Source organism: Scleropages formosus, chromosome 5, assembly GCF_900964775.1.
Source record: "Scleropages formosus chromosome 5, fSclFor1.1, whole genome shotgun sequence".
NCBI classification, from domain to species: Eukaryota; Metazoa; Chordata; class Actinopteri; order Osteoglossiformes; family Osteoglossidae; genus Scleropages; species Scleropages formosus.
This window is the reverse complement of record NC_041810.1, coordinates 27,221,584-27,238,175: the sequence shown is the minus strand read 5'-3', so window position 1 is coordinate 27,238,175 and position 16,592 is coordinate 27,221,584. Positions and strand designations below refer to the sequence as shown.

The window sequence follows — 16,592 nt, the reverse complement described above, 5'->3', positions numbered from 1 at the left end:
GGAGAGGTCATCCAAATGAGGGGCACAAAGGGCACCAGGGTGGACACACACACATACTCCCAGCTCACACTGCAGTTTCAGCCTCATAAGCTGAGCCCTTACTAATGCAGGCATGCTGCACATTTTCATTGGTGTTCTCAGTTTCACTGTTGTTACGCTGTTGTCATTACCCTGGGGAAAGAGCTTCACAGCGCTGCTTTCAACCCAGATTTGGATTTTGTTTATGGAAACTATGTAAAGATATGGGAGAGCACACATCAGCTTTCAGAATCAGAATCAGAACGAGCTTTATTGCCAAGTATGTTCGCACATACAAGGAATTTGTCTTGGTGACAGGAACTACCACAGCACAGACAGAATGCCAGTGACAAGACACAGATGAGAAGATAGAGTATGTGAGCAAAGGATAAAAAATATTTAAAAATATAAAGTACCCAATATACAAAAATAGTACAAAAATAGTCGCTAGATACAAATGCAAGGGAGTGTAAGAGAAATGTGATAAATAGTTATAAATATAAATAGCATTATGTATTGCACGGTTTACTCTCTAGGGGAGAGATTTAGGTGTTCATGAGGTAGATGGCCTGAGGAAAGAAACTTTTCTTATGCCTGGCTGTCCTGGTGCACAGTGCTCTGTAGCGCCGGCCAGATGGCAAGGGTTCGAAGAGGAAGTGGCCTGGATGTGAGGGGTCTAGAATGATTTTGCTCGCCCTTTTACTGACTCTGGACGAGTGCAGTTCTTGGAGAGCTGGGGGGGATGTGACGATGATTCTTCCAGCAGTCCGAACTATCCGCTGCAGTCTTCTGATGTCAGACTTTGTAGCTGAGCCGAACCAGACAGTTATAGAGGTGCAGAGGACGGACTCAATGACTGCAGAGTAGAATTGCAGCAGTAGCTCCTGTGGCAGGTTGAACTTCCTCAGCTGACGAAGGAAGTACAACCTCTGCTGGGCCTTCTTCACAATGGAGTCTATGTGGGGCTCCCACTCCAGGTCATGTGAGATGGTGGTGCCCAGGAACCTGAATGACTCCACTGTTGCCACAGTGCTGTTCATGATGGTGAGTGGGGATAATGCTGAGGTGTTTCTCCTGAAGTCTACGATCATCTCCACTGTTTTGAGCGTGTTCAGCTCCAGGTTGTTATGACTGCACCAGACAGCCAGCTCTTGGACCTCCTGTCTATAGGCAGACTCGTCGCCATTCCGGATGAGGCCGATGAGTGTGGTGTCGTCTGCAAACTTCAGGAGTTTGACAGAGGGGTCTTTCGCGGTGCAGTCGTTGGTGTATAGGGAGAAGAGCAGTGGGGAGAGCACACATCCCTGGGGGGCTCCAGTACTGATTGTGCGAGTTTCGGATGAGAATTTTCCCAGCCTCACTATCTGCTGCCTGTCTGTCAGAAAGTTGGTGATCCACTGACAGATGGAGGTGGGCACGGAGAGTTGGGTTAATTTGGACAGGAGGAGGTGTGGGATGATGGTGTTGAAGGCTGAGCTGAAGTCCACGAACAGGATTCTTGCATAAGTCCCTGGTTTGTCCAGATGTTGCAGAATGTAGTGCAGTCCCATGTTGACTGCATCATCCACAGACCTGTTTGCTCGGTAAGCAAACTGCAGGGGGTCCAGCAAGGGTCCAGTGATGTCTTTCAGGTAGTCCAACACCAGTTTTTCAAGTGACTTCATGACCACAGATGTTAAGGCGACAGGTCTGTAGTCATTAAGTCCTGTGATTCTGGGTTTCTTTGGGATGGGGATGATGGTGGAGCGTTTGAAGCAGGAAGGAACTTCGCACATCTCCAGTGATCTGTTGAAGATCTTTGTGAAGATAGGGGCCAGCTGGTCAGCACAGGTTTTTAGGCAGGCCGGTGAGACACTGTCTGGGCCTGGTGCTTTCCTTGTCTTCTGTTTGATGAAGACCCGACGCACCTCCTCTTCGCAGATCAAAGGTACAGGAGGGGGGGGAGGTGGGGGTTACTTGAGTTGTCAAGTGATTGGTGGAGAGAGGGTCTGAATGGGTGTAGGGTGTGAGACAGGGTTTATCAAACCTGTAATAAAACTCATTCAGATCGTCGGCTAGTTGTTGAGTTGACACGGTGCCGGGGGGTGGTGTCTTGTAATTTGTGATGTCTTTCATGCCTTTCCACACCGACGCAGGATCGTTGGCTGAAAACTGTTTCTTCAGCTTTTCAGAGTAGTTTCTCTTAGCCACTCTGATCTCCTTTGCCATATTGTTTTTGGCCTGTTTATACAAGACTCTGTCCCCGTTCTTGTAGGCGTCTTCTTTGGCCTGACGAAGCTGTTTGAGCTTTGCAGTGAACCACGGTTTGTCTATTGTTTATGTAAACTATGTAAAGATATGGGAGAGCACACATCAGCTTGCCAAAACGACTGCCAAATCATTGCCATCTGACGCTGTTCGCCCACTGGTGATGACGTCATTTCTCAGTTTATTACCTCAGAACTGTATACAATATGGCAGTGTTCGCAACATCCGGGTACTCTGGTGAAGGATTCCCGCCGAAACGTGTCATGGGAAGCGCCGTGCGCCGTCCCATCATGTTTACCTTAGTTTAAAAAAAAAAAAATCAAAAATATATATGATCGAGTCACGACTTTTAAAATCCATGCAATACATGTTTACACAGATTTCGTTGATAAATGTCCTTTATGTGTCAGCGGTGTGGAATCACATCTCGTAGGTTTTCTGTGCTGAGAACAACAACACGGACGGAGCCAACTTATGAGTCCTGCCTTTTACTGTAAACCTCCTCCCTTCTGCTCTCGGTGGGGTGAAACACATTGTTCTCCTGAGCTCATCTGTAACCAATGTTGTGGGCTCACTGAACTGTGGAAATCCTGCTGCACGAAGCTCCGGGGGATCAGTGTGGTCCAGGAGCAACATCATCGAGTTGAACGTACTGCACTGCGCTAAGACATGAATTGCACTAAGTTACATACATAATTACTTTAGTTTAGGGGTGTATTTCATGCACCGAGGATCAGCACAGAAACACACAAACGTCTGATTTTTTTTTATAATAGATCAGCTTGTTACATGTTGTGAAGAATGCTCAATTTCGAAACACGACGACTGCGTTCAGTTTCTGTTTGTTCGTAACAGGCGTCAAGATGCGCGAGCGAGATGAGCTGCAGAACGAATCGAGCACTGGGAGGCGCTCTTCCGGGTGCTGGTTGGTATATGAAAAGGGCGGGGTTTAGCTACGTACTTCTGTCGAGAACAACCCGCCTGCCAGCCAGGCGCTCCTGAGCGGATTGGCTCATGTCAAAAGAGGGCGGGGTTAGAAGCGCGTTTCCTACGAAGCCGAGCCTTCGAGCCCGTGAGCCTCCTAGGCGCGTTCCCGGCACTGAGGAATCCGACGTTCCCCCACGTTGGAGTGAGTGACAGAGATAGTGCGCGCCGCCTCCGCCCCTCCCCTCCCTGCTCGGGAAGCTCCCACAGACACTCCGTGAAGCGCCGCCGCTGTCGGACCTCGGACAGGCGACAAGATGCCGGCGGTGTCGAAGGGAGACGGAATGCGCGGCCTGGCGGTCTTCATCTCCGACATCAGGAACTGTGAGTGGTGGGCGAGTGCGGCACAACGCTTCGGCTGTCGAGGTGGTCACACACGACTCGACTGTGCTAAAAATGTGAACCTGCTGCTGAGTGGAGGGGACGAGTGACTCCTGAGGTGGGGAATGCGGAGCAGGCCTGGCTGGAGAGAGGCTCCTCCCCGGGCGCGCTGGTCGGGCGGCTGTGGGAAAACAAGCACGTTAGGTTAGCATGATGTGTTAGCAGGCGTTCCCTGTGTCAGCTCTAGTCTAGCGCTTTAGCCTACTAGGGCTAGCCTCTTCGCGCTCTCCGCTGTGTTAGCATATCAATTAAAAATAACGTGCCAGCTCTTTCAGCGTGTTGTTTGCTCTGATAGAGAAGTAGTATATCTCCGAAAGGACGCGAACTCTGAGTACAGCCTCTAGCGGGCGTTCAGATTCAGCCTTCGGTGGAAAGGTCCGACTCGACACCCATCGGCTGTCGGATAACAGCGGACTGGGCGTGTTGCTCAGACCAGCGAACGCAGCAGGGGAGACTTGTTAACAGTCAGCGGTTGTTGTTCGCGGAGGACAGCGACGTGACGTCACGGATCGCCTCCGTTGATTGGACAGCGACCGCGTGCAGGCGAGCGGAACGCCTGCTGGTCACGTGACCGCGATTTCCGTAATTGCTGTCATTGGTTCCCCGGGACTGGACTGTCACCCTGGTCTAGTTGTTGCTGGCGATACTTGATAGAATGATGTTCATGCTGCTAAATGATACGTGAAAACGCAGCACTGGGAAGGAAGGCAATAGTAAATACAGAGGTGGAAAGCTAAACCTTTTCAGTTACTTTTCTTAGTTTAGCAGACTTTTCTTCAAAAGCACAAATACAGTGGCTACTGTGTAGCATTTATCTGAAACCTTTAGTGACTTGCAGTCCTGGATACATTGCACTAAACTCCTTATTTCACTTATTTATACACACCAGAGCAGTGCAAACACACACAAACGCTGTGGGCAATTTAAAGTCACCGGTTTAACTGAAACACATGTCTTTGAAGTGTGGGAGGAATTCAGGACACCCAGGAAACCCACTCAAACAGAGACTGAGTGGGGATCAAACCTATGTCCAGTCGCACAGCCTGGATTTTATGAGGCACCAGAGCTGCCTGCTGTGCCACCTCTGGTTCCCATATAAGTATTGTTACTAGTCTAGGGGCAGGAGGTTCCCTTTGGTTTATGTTGTGATCAAGTGAAGAGTTAAATGGGCTGACTCTTGTTGGGGTGGTCAGGATTGCAGGAAGGATGCGGTCCAAAGCGGCTGGTCAAGCGAGCTCTTCCGATCTTGTCGTTTCGCAGGATCGCAGCTGTATGGAGGAGGTTGTGACGTCACGTTTCTGGGTTCTGCCTGAGTCGCGAACCCTCGATGTTGGAACCTTGCAAGCTGTTCGGTGTTGTGTGGCTCTGCATTCCCATGCTTGGACACCCTGAGTCGGGCATGACATGCTGCGGCATGTCCTGCCGGGCTCCTGCCAGCTGATCCTTCCTTGATGCTGCTCTTGTACTGGATGAAAGTAACAGTAAAATGTGTGGGATCACAGTGCTGGAATGGAGTTACACGGGACTCCAGTGAGTAGGTGCTCTTTGACCCAAAGTCCAGGGGTTAGGTGGGCTTCTCTGTCACTGATGTCATTCTGTCTGCCCCAGTTTCAAATCCACCTGCTGAGTCGTTAGAAGAGTTGTTTCTGGAAACTTGACTAATGATGCTGCATCGCCATGGCGAGAGAGCGAGAACCTCTTGGGCTGTAGAGATGGTTAATGTGATGAGACGTTTTTGTGGTGCTCTGGGTTCAATGATCTCTGTAAGCTCTGCCCCATGCGCTCTTATGTGACTTGGCTGACTGTTGCCTGTATTTCACAACCACAATTTTGAGTTTTACTGTGCTTTTTACCTTGCTGCCGGTTTAATTTATTTTCAAGTGAACTGGTTAATTGAGCTGTTTCTGGATGTGTTTGGATGTTGGTCAGTGAGCTGTTATAGTCCAACCACAGGGTCAGTGGAGATTTCCAGTTGCCACCGAAGTGATTCCAGAGTATGAGATGGAAAAAGGGTGTGAATAATGTGTTTTCCAGGAACTGAATCGGTAATAAAGGAGTGAAACTGTGGTATATCGGTACAGATAGGGTGCAGGAGCTCTGATTATTACACATCAGGATGTCTGTTGATCACTGGAAAGTGCGAGGCGGGCGGTGCACTCACTCGGGACTGTGTGGTCGGCGGTTTGCTCCCCTCAAACCTGTTGCTTTTCTACGGTCACGCTCAGGTGGTTTTACTGTGTTTTTCAGGTAAAAGTAAAGAAGCAGAGATCAAACGGATCAACAAAGAGCTGGCCAACATCCGCTCCAAGTTCAAAGGTAAATGCACTCATTTGTTTACTTGAGGATTGTTTAATTGCATTGATTTGTTTACTTGCACAGGGAAGATACTTTTCTTTAGGCTGCAGTAGCAGTTCACTTTTAGGAGTTGAACCTGCAGCTTTACAGTGAGAAACCCCTTTCCCTCAGTGTTGGTGAGCTCAGTGTTTCCTCTGTGGATTGAAGGAAGGTCACTGGAACAGTGCTCACTGGTGACCAGCGTCGGGGTGGGTTTCGGGGGAGGGAGGTCAGTCGGAGAGGAAGTGAAGCCAAAGATGCTGAGTCGTCAGCTGTGGCAGGAAATATCAGATCAGATGCTCTCCCCTTCGTTCCCAAGAACTTCCTGTGGTTATGCTCCGTGCGCACAGACACACACCGTTTTGTGAGTACAGTGTACAGTACAGCACGGCGCAAACGCTGCAGCTCACTGTGTTCTGCATGTTTCTCAACTACAAAGACAGAGGAAGAATCAGGTGATTGAGGGATGAGGAGAGACGACTACAGAGGACTTAGGATGTTCTCATTCCCTCCTAGGAGTCTGTGTCACTAGTTGAGTTGTCCTGTTTTCTCACTCGTTTGCATGCGTCACAGTGATCGGGTCCAAACTCACCTGTGCCGACGCTCTGCAGTCCATCAGTAAAATACCATTGAGCTCTGCTCCTCTGCTGGACCACTAGCTGGAGAGACCGTCTCTCTTTCCCGGACTTTCCTTCCCCTCACCTGTTTGACCTTGGGATCAAACCCCCGTGAAATCGTGCTCTAATATGCCTGTCCCTGTAACATTGGAGGAGGCAGAGAATCTCAGAGGGTGTTGGGTTCTGACCCCTGCTGTGTGCAGTTGAGTTTCCTGCTGTCCAAACAGTGGTGTTAGACAGATCATCTGGCTGCGTGTGTCCAAGTGCCAAGCGGAGTTCCCAGTCCCTGAGTGGCAGGACGGGTGGCAGTGTCATGACTGCGGGGGTGGGGTGTTCCCACCGATATTTTTAGCTTGTTTTTAATCTGGATCTGTTTGATATTTGTGGTCTAGCTGAGGGATAGTGGGAAGATGAACAGGCCCCACCCTGTTTTTTCTGTTGCTGATTGATTAGACATCCTCCTGAAACCCTGTGGGCAGCTTTTTTTGTATTTAATATTTTTATTATACTATGATTAGCACAAACTATGTTTCTGTGTGTGTTCTTTTTCAGCACTTTAAACCCCATTCAGTTCATTTCTATTGGCTCCTTCCTCCCACCTTCCATGTCAGCTGCCTGTGTTGTACTGGCCCCTCCCCCCTGACACACATGTTCCTGCCTTCTCCTGTGCTGCAGGAGATAAGGCCCTGGATGGCTACAGCAAGAAGAAGTATGTGTGCAAGCTGCTCTTCATCTTCCTTCTGGGCCACGACATCGACTTTGGCCACATGGAGGCGGTGAACCTGCTCAGCTCCAACAAGTACACGGAGAAGCAGATTGTGAGTGGCGGGGGTCGGGGGATGCGTTCACAGGAACAGTGAGGGCCGGGTCCCGGTCTGTTAATCACACCCACCCCCCGATCCCAGGGCTACCTGTTCATCTCGGTGCTGGTGAACTCCAACAGCGAGCTCATCCGTCTCATCAACAACGCCATCAAGAATGACCTGGCTAGCAGGAACCCCACCTTCATGAACCTGGCGCTGCACTGCATAGCCAACGTGGGCAGCAGGGAGATGGCCGAGGCCTTCGCTGCCGACGTCCCCCGCATTCTGGTGGCCGGGTGAGCTACTGCTCTGCCCCGAGTGAGGACGGGCTGCGAGTCCTGTTTTCAGATGTTTATTTTGCGATGCCCTGCGGCTCTGAAACTTGTTCTTGTCTGTAAACAAGTGTGCGCTTTGGGGCAGAGGTGACCTGAGAGGAAGGGGTGTGGTCGAGCCCTCGCCATGTGACTGCTGGTTTATCCTGAGAGTTGGTGGTGTGTTGCAGGGACACCATGGACAGCGTAAAGCAGAGTGCCGCCCTCTGTCTGCTGCGGCTCAACAGAACCTCGCCGGACCTGGTACCCATGGGCGAGTGGACGTCCCGTGTGGTGCACCTGCTCAACGACCAGCACTTGGTACGCCTCACTGAGGGGGTGGTTAGGCGGTGTTCAAATTGACAATACCGTGGTGAACTTTTGCAATTTTAGCAATTTATTAGCACAGTAAAAGTTTTAAAGTTCCTTAAGTCCTTGCTGAGTTCCCACGTGATGCTCCGTAGCTCTTGTCCCCTCCAGACTCCAGCCGTACTGTGTATGTTACTGTGGAATTTGTATTCCGGGTGGGGTACTGCAAGGTTTGCTTGCTGTGTGATGAAGAGGAGATCCACTGCCTGGTGGGAGGAGGAGCCAGAGCTGCTCACAGGGACAGTTGTGTTTGGGACAGATTGTGCTCAATGAGAAAATGTGGCTCGAGCACCAGAGTGTTAGTTATGCTGGTGGTCCTCGCTGACCGGGGCATTCTGCTCCTCACAGGGTGTGGTGACCGCCGCCACCAGCCTCATCACCACCCTGGCCCAGAAGAATCCGGACGATTTCAAGACCTCAGTGTCGCTAGCCGTGGCCCGACTCAGCAGGGTTGGTGGTGCCCAGGAACCCCCCCCCCCAGCCCCCTTTTCTATCAGTGTGGACTAGAATATGACACTAGCTGTGTGTATCCTTATTGTGCTCCTTTGTGCCTTGTTACCCCTCAGATTGTGACTTCCGTCTCCATAGACCTGCAGGACTACACCTACTACTTTGTCCCTGCCCCCTGGCTGTCAGTTAAATTGCTGCGGCTGTTGCAGTGTTACCCGCCCCCAGGTGAGGCTGCTGCTCTGGCTGATGGTGCAGAGTGACCCCTGTGGCATTAAGTCCAATGAGCCCACGGTGTCCCCTACAGAGGATGCGGCAATCCGCAGTCGGCTCACCGAGTGCCTGGAGGCCATCCTGAACAAAGCCCAGGAGCCGCCCAAGTCCAAAAAGGTGCAGCACTCCAACGCCAAGAATGCCGTGCTCTTCGAGGCCATTAGTCTCATCATCCACCATGACAGGTGGGTGCCGCATGTACAGGCTTGACCCGCAGGTTGTGGGCGTGACCTGCTGCTGAAGGTCCTGGTGTGCTCTTTATGAAGAACTGTGCCATCAAAGCTTTAACATCAGGAGATGTGAGTGTGTGGAGGAAGGTGGGAAGTGTGTGAAGAAGCTGTGGGGTGTCTCATCCTATTGCTTATAGCAGTAGTGAGTGTTTTATGTGTGTGTGTGCTGCCCCCTAGTGAGCCCACGTTGCTGGTGCGTGCCTGTAACCAGCTGGGCCAGTTCCTACAGCATCGCGAGACCAACCTGCGTTACTTGGCCCTGGAGAGCATGTGCATGCTGGCGAGCTCCGAGTTCTCCCACGAGGCGGTCAAGACGCACATGGAGACGGTCATCAGTGCCCTCAAGGTGACTCCGGTTGACCTGAAGATCACTTGCCGTCTCAAAAATCCGTAGAGCGACGCGCCCTGCTCACTCAGCGTGTGTTCTGTGCATATTCAGACGGAGAGGGACGTCAGCGTGAGGCAGCGGGCTGTAGACCTACTGTATGCCATGTGTGACCGCAGTAACGCGCAGCAGATCGTCGCTGAGATGCTCAACTATCTGGAGACGGCCGACTACTCCATCCGGGAGGAGATTGTGAGTAGCGCTGCTTCCTGGTATGGAGCGCGGAGGCTCTGCTGGCCGTTGCCAGGTGCTCACTGTCAAACATGTGCAGGTGCTGAAGGTGGCCATCCTGGCTGAGAAGTACGCAGTGGACTACTCGTGGTACGTGGACACCATCCTCAACCTGATCCGCATCGCCGGGGACTACGTGAGTGAGGAGGTGTGGTACAGAGTCATCCAGATTGTAATCAACCGTGACGACGTCCAGGGCTACGCTGCCAAGACCGTGTTTGAGGTGAGACACATTTAAGAAACTAAAATGCGATGAGTCAATAAATATCTGTCTGGTCACAGTGGTACAAAATTTTACTGTGATGTCTGAAAGTGAGGAATGAGTTACTCTGTCAGTCAGTACATAAAGAATTTCACACCTCCTAGCCACAGGAGGCATGTTTCCTTCCAGCCTGCGGTTCTGATGTGGATGTCCTGGACAGGGCTTCAGAAGCTCCTCTTAGGCTCATCCCTTCTGCATGTCTGCCCCTCAGTCTACATTACATTTAGCGGATGCTTATCTCTGAAGTAATTTACACTGATAAGCTACTCACACTCATTTACTCATTTATACAGCTGGGTCATTTTTACTGGACTAATTTTAGGGTAAGTACCTTGCTCAAGGAGGTGGGATGTGAACCTGTAACTTTTGGGTCTAGGGGTAGGTGCTCTAACCACTGCGCTACCAGCTGCCCCTAACAGTCCCAAACACTGAGCTCCATGCCCTGGAAGGTCTCTCTGAAACAACAGGAAACCTGTTGCTCTCCAGCACCTCAGATTACCGGGTTTGTGCTCGGATTCCAGATCCTTCTGGAATGTTCCCCCATCGCATTCTGTAATGCTCTCGTGTAACTCCCACAATGCTCTCAGTTCACTTGTGTCCCTCCTACCCCACTTACCAGGCTCTGCAAGCACCAGCCTGTCATGAAAACCTGCTCAAAGTTGGAGGGTACATCCTGGGAGAGTTCGGAAACCTCATCGCCGGGGATCCACGGTCCAGGTGAACTTCAACTTCTCTCGTGTGCCAATGCCTGTGAGGATGTGCTGCACGCATGCTAGCGCACACTAACTCCTTGTTTGCGCGTTGCCTCCTGGCAGCCCCCTGGTCCAGTTCAACCTGCTGCACTCCAAGTTCCACCTGTGCTCGGTGCCGACACGTGCCCTCCTGCTCTCCACCTACATCAAATTTATTAACCTGTTCCCCGAGATCAAGGGCACCATCCAGGAGGTGCTGCGCTCCGACAGCCAGATCCGCAACTCGGACGTGGAGCTGCAGCAGCGCGCTGTCGAGTACCTGCGCCTCAGCTGCGTCGCCAGCACCGACATCCTGGTATGGCAAAAAGGGGAGGGGCATGGCCATAAGGGGAGGAGAGTTGGTCTGGAGGTGGGTTTTGGGCACAGTGGTTCAGGCTGCTGATGCTCTATCTGGCTGGCTTACTGAGGTCCTGAGGAGTGCTTGGTTTGCTGGGATGTTTCACATCACTGACATGTGGTAAAAGTGCAGGGCCCACAGTTCAAGACCATCCTGCTCACCAGGCCACTGTGCTGGAGGAGATGCCACCCTTCCCTGAGCGCGAGTCCTCCATTTTGGCCAAGCTGAAGAAGAAGAAGGGGCCGGGGGCGTTGCCTGACGTGGAGGAGGTCCGCAAGGAGAAGAATACCAGTGTCAATGGGGGTGTGGAGCCTCTCGGAGCCAGCGTGATCACCAAGGTGTGTGTGTGTGTGTGTGTGTGTGTGTGTGTGTGTGTGTGTGTGTGTGTGCGTGTGTGTGCGCGTGTGTGTGCGTGCGCACAGAGGGCAGTCCTGTCAATGAAACGAGGACTCTGATACGCAACAGTTCATCATTTGGTCACATGCGAAACACTCTGTTGTGCAGAACTTGGCGGTGAAGTGTTTCCTGCTCTTTGTCCCTCTGCGCTGCCAGAGCTCTGCCCCCTCCTTCATCCGTGACCTCCTGGCTCCTGCTCTGCCCCCCACCAATCGACCACGCCCCGTCTCCTCTTCTGTCCTCCTCCCAGCCCCCCTCACCCCACTTCCCCCTCAGGCCTCCGTTGTCACCACAGTGCCTCCTGCCGGCTCCACCCTCCAGGTTCTGGCTTTGCGTGCAGTGACTCTGCTGTGGTGCTGTTTGTGTCTGACCTCTGACCTTTCACCTTTGTTCCTACTTTGTGTATGGCTTGTTAAGCTAACCTGTCACTTGCACCTTCCTAATGCAGAGCAGCAGCTGAACACTAACAGGCTCCCTGGTGGAATGCAGTTTTCTGTGTGTGTACTCTGAACTGCGGGACACGTTCGTGGTGCTGGAAAGATCGGCCGCGGTCTCACTGTAGGAGAGTAGGTCACTCCTCAGTCTGGGATGTGATGAAGAACTGTGAGAAGCTGCTTTGTTCCAGCGCTGTTATTTGCTGCTCTTTGTATCTGTCGTTCCATCTTTGAAATGAGTTGCTTTATGCAATGCATGTTGGCCCCACCCACAGGCCACACCCCCATCCTCTACTGACCTCCTCAGCCTCAGCAGCCCTACATCCCTCACACCGGCCTCGACGTCGTCAACCGCCGCCAGCCTGCTGGTGGATGTGTTCTCTGAAAACCATGTGCCCGCTGCTCCAGGAGCCCCCTTGGGGCCTGTTGCTGATGACAACTTCTCCAGGTGGGCTTCAAGTGTGGTGTTTGGAGGGGGTGTACCTGTGGACACAAAGCTGCTGGTGGCAGGGAACAGGAAGGCCTAGGATCTTCTCACACACATACATGCAGTCTGCAGAGAGCACATGTGCCTGTGTGGGGCAGGTGTTTAAAAATAAGAAAACAAAACACTACCACCAGGGGGTGACCTTGTCTCATGCCTCACCACATTATTTTCACTGTAGTTCACCTGGAATGAATCAGTGTTTTGCATGGGATGGTATCTTACCCAGGGTGTTTCTCTGCAGGGGGAATGCTGGGATTAGGTGGGAGGTGGTGGGGCCTGAAGTAGCCTGTGCAATGTGAGGAAACCCCTGGGGGGCAACTGTGAGTCTCCCCCTGCTCACAAACTGTCTCCACGCAGGTTTGTGTGTAAAAATAACGGCGTCCTGTTTGAAAACCAACTGCTCCAGATCGGCCTCAAGTCAGAGTTTAGACAGAACCTGGGTGAGAACCACAGACCCTTCACTATGCCCATTCTCATGGTGTACCATATAGTTTGTGGTGCCGTCCTCAGCATGTTTACCGCTGCAACCCTGTTGTTGTCGTTTATTGTATGTCGTGCTATGCAGGTCGCATGTACGTCTTCTACGGCAACAAAACCTCAACACAGTTCCTGAATTTCTCGCCTTCCGTTATCTGCCAGGACGCCCTAAAGACTCATATCCTTTTACAGCGCGGCACCGCCCTATGCGTGCGTGCGTGCGTGCGTGTCTTTGTCCTTGACTGCGTCCCAACAGCTCAACGTACACTCCAAGCCTGCGGACCCCACTGTGGAAGGTGGAGCGCAGCTGCAGCAGGTCCTCAACATCGAATGTGTGTCTGAGTTTGTGGAAGCGCCCATCCTTAACATCCAGTTTAGGTGAGTGTGAGTGCACGAGTGTGTTCTCTCAGGTATTCAATAGTGAACTTGGAAGGTAAGGTGAGGTGGTGTATTTGACAGTATTGTTGGTCAGCCACTAGAGGGTGGCCTTCTCCTGCTAGAAGGTGTTTGAACGTTAGATGCCCTTTGTGGCGGTAATGAGTGGCCTGCTGGGGGTGCACATAACTGCATGGTGGTATCTGACAGGACAAACCCACCTGTACATTACCCGTTGTCCCCCCCCAGGTATGGTGGAATGCTGCAGAACATCGCCGTCAAGCTCCCCATCACCCTGAACAAGTTCTTCCAGCCCACGGAGATGACATCACAGGACTTCTTCCAGCGCTGGAAACAGCTGAGCGCGTTAGTCCCTGCTCTGCTGCCCCCTTTGTTCCTCATTACCCTGCCCCCCCGCCCCCTTTTCTGAGCTCTCGGATAGTGAAGCGGACAAGGGTGTCTGATCGGTTCACTCCACCCTGTCTGTGCTCCTCAGGCCTCAGCAGGAGGTGCAGAAGATCTTCAAAGCCAAGCATTCCATGGACCCGGAGGTCACTAAAGCCAAGGTGGGTTTCACGCGAGAACATGGAGGGAAGCAGCGCCAGCTGGTTCCGTAATGACAATTTCATATTTAGCTGCCAAACTGGGCATCTTTGACTCGAGGGGGTGTTGGTGCAGACAGGAGAAGGGTGCGAGCAGTGGGTGGGTGGTAAGGAGCCCTGCCTTTCAGATCATTGGATTTGGTGTCGCCCTGCTGGACCGCGTGGATCCGAACCCGTCCAACTTCGTCGGTGCCGGAGTCATCCACACGAAGATGACGCAGGTGGGCTGCCTGCTGCGACTGGAGCCCAACACACAGGCACAGGTGAGTGTGTGTGCCGTGCTGCCCCAGCCCCCTCCCCACCTCAGTGACATTTCTCTGTGAGACACATATGTCCTACTCCCTCTCTCTCGCTCGACCTGCAGATGTACCGCCTGACGCTGAGGACCAGCAGGGACACGGTTTCGCAACGGCTCTGTGAGCTGCTCTCAGATCAGTTCTAGATGGAGGGGTTGAGAGCCACAGCATCAGCCGAGCCGCAGAGCCCCGCTGAACCAGATCCTGCATCGCTGCCCACCCAAGTGTCCTTGTACACTTCATCTCCTTTACATTTCTTTGAAATTTGCATTGGAATTGCTTCAGTGTACAGTGTAAATTTTGTTATTTTTTTACATATATGAAACGAGTACCTTTCTGTCACTTAGCCTTACTAATAATTCACCGTTTGCATGCGGGCCGTCCTGTGTTTTTGTGCATGCTTTGGAAACAGGCTTTAGTTAATTCCTTATAGCCAGCTGCTTACCTGCCGAAGGGGGTTCCGAGTATCAGAGTGGTCTTTGGTGATGTTCCCCGGACCCCTGTGCGTGGTCAAATGGGTCGAGATGTGGCTCCTGTGCTGCCGCACCGCTTGCCTCCTGGGCTGGTGCCTCTACCGTCGTGCCTTTGTGCCCAGAGTCTCTGATGGGGTCTGTCCTGCCTGAGTGACCTCTGGACTGTCCCTGTCCTCTGAATCTAGATGTCCTGTTTCCTGATCACCTGCTGATTTCCTACCAAAGTTTTGTGCACCTCTGTGTTGCTTTGGTGGCCAATTTGCCCCCGTTGAGTCCGTGTCTCCTGGCACTAGCAGGCCGACGCTCTCCCAGGGACGAGTGCAGGGCTGCTTTAAACAGAAGTGCCTCAAGGCTCATGCAGCTCCACCCGCACGTTTTGTGTGTGTGCGCGTGTGTGCAGGCATGTTGAACAGCCTCAGCACAGGGAATTCAAATGGACTCTCCTGTCTGTCTTAAACCCCCCCTGAGACCCCCCTCCCCAACCAAAACATGCCCTGAGGAAAAGTGCCTCCATCTCACGGAATAATCAAGTGCCTCCTCAGTGTGTGAGTCAGCAGAGATCCCAGAGATGTGACACCCCCATGCTCTCCATTGGATGCGCTCCTACTTGCGGGATAATGGTGGTCTTCTCAGACATGTAAGGGCAATGTTTACGTTCTCATAGACCACGTCAGCATGCCACTGAAACGTCTCTCTCTGTGCAAGAAGTTTCGTTTCCCTGGACAAGGAAGGATCTTTATCGGTGCGTGAAGCCCTGGAACTTGAGCTTGAGCTGGAGCGTGACTTCATTCAGCAAGAAGCAGGGTGGATCCTTGCAGATCTGCGGTTTGATGGAGCCAACTTCACAGCTGTGTGTGCTTGTGAGACACAAGAAGATTGCGCCCTTGTCCCCTCCAGAGAAGGTTGCTTGGTGTTACAGGACGGCTCACCATGGGCTGTCCTCCCTTCCCTTGCTGTGCCTTCAACTGCTACCATTTTGTCTCTTTCATGAAAAGTTTTTTTTTCTTCCCCTGTTCTGTATCATATTCCAGCCCATTAAACTTCAGCGTATCACTTTTTTTTTTTTTTTGTTTCCTGGTTTTCATTCCTTAAGTACCTGCAGCGTGATGTTTGTTCAGGGCAGGGAGTTAAGCCCTTATTGCTAAGGTCAGACTTTGCATGAAATTCAGAAAAACTTCACCATGAAAAACCATGAGTTTACCTATAATGAGGTAGTATTGACCTCATGTCCTACTCCACAAACACAGTGACATCTGAACAGGCTCAAATAACAGGTGTGTAACTGCAATGTACTTCAGCAGGGTCCCGTCACCTTGGTCTGGTGGTGGCACCTGCGTGCTTCTATGACCGCCAGAGCTGTGTCATCTGAGGTCCTGTATGGTGTAGGGTCTCCCTTCGTGAACAGGTCTGCGGGAAAATAGAGCGAAGGTACCATAAAGAACCCGCATGAATAAAATCCAAGTTTACCCTGTGTGAATTAGGGTTGCAGGGACCCACCCAACTAGCCAGCCCGAGGGGTAGCATTCCTTGGCAAGCACCTGGTGGCCTGGAGAGCCACTTAATCTGAAGGACTCAGCCCAAAATGTCTCCACCTTGGGGACTTGCCAAATTCAAAGTCAATGGTGGGGGATGGGTGTGACAGACTGGATCCTGGCAATGGTAGATGGCGGGGAAGAGGAAGGAACCTGAGCTAGTAAGAAAAGTAGAAAAGTACCAGTTAGATAGAGCTGGCCTCACCTCTGTGAAATGTGTGGGGTTTGGAACAAAGCTTCTTCAGTAGGGTGGTCTACCCACCTTGGAATTCCTCCTCGTGAAAGGTCCGGGGGGTGTGGGGACGCTCACCGGCCGAGAGATTTTTCTTCGACAGGTGTCTCCTTGCGGCTCAGTCGTGTAGAGGGAAAGCACTGAAAGTCATGTTGGTGGAAAGCGTCAAACGGATAATAGCTAGTATTTATACTTAAGAATATTTTTCCCCAAGAACCACTTGCGGATTTTTGCGGATCTGTGATGCGGCTGGACCTGGACAGATCGACGGAAGAAGACGGTTTTGGAAGTAAATCGAAGGTAACGT

At 51.9% G+C, this 16,592-nt stretch overlaps 1 protein-coding gene across 2 annotated transcripts; it reads left to right on the top strand.

Annotated features, from left to right (window-relative positions):
* Nucleotides 1-3,204: 3,204 nt before the first annotated feature.
* On the top strand, nucleotides 3,205-15,581 carry LOC108942362 (AP-2 complex subunit alpha-2). Of its 2 annotated transcripts, XM_029252124.1 has the most exons (23): nucleotides 3,205-3,573; nucleotides 5,878-5,946; nucleotides 7,257-7,399; nucleotides 7,487-7,680; nucleotides 7,887-8,016; nucleotides 8,413-8,514; nucleotides 8,631-8,739; nucleotides 8,819-8,969; nucleotides 9,192-9,360; nucleotides 9,454-9,591; nucleotides 9,671-9,853; nucleotides 10,512-10,609; nucleotides 10,708-10,939; nucleotides 11,146-11,319; nucleotides 11,534-11,698; nucleotides 12,087-12,259; nucleotides 12,656-12,738; nucleotides 12,864-12,953; nucleotides 13,030-13,153; nucleotides 13,400-13,516; nucleotides 13,647-13,716; nucleotides 13,881-14,015; nucleotides 14,117-15,581. In XM_029252124.1, exons 1-23 carry the CDS (start codon nucleotides 3,507-3,509, stop codon nucleotides 14,192-14,194), a joined length of 2,994 nt encoding a protein of 997 aa, XP_029107957.1. In that variant the 5' UTR covers nucleotides 3,205-3,506; the 3' UTR covers nucleotides 14,195-15,581. The 2 variants fall into 2 exon arrangements, with proteins under 2 accessions (XP_029107957.1, XP_018621193.1); XM_018765677.2 differs by lacking the exon at nucleotides 11,534-11,698 and having other exon boundaries at nucleotides 3,209-3,573.
* Nucleotides 15,582-16,592: the final 1,011 nt, after the last annotated feature.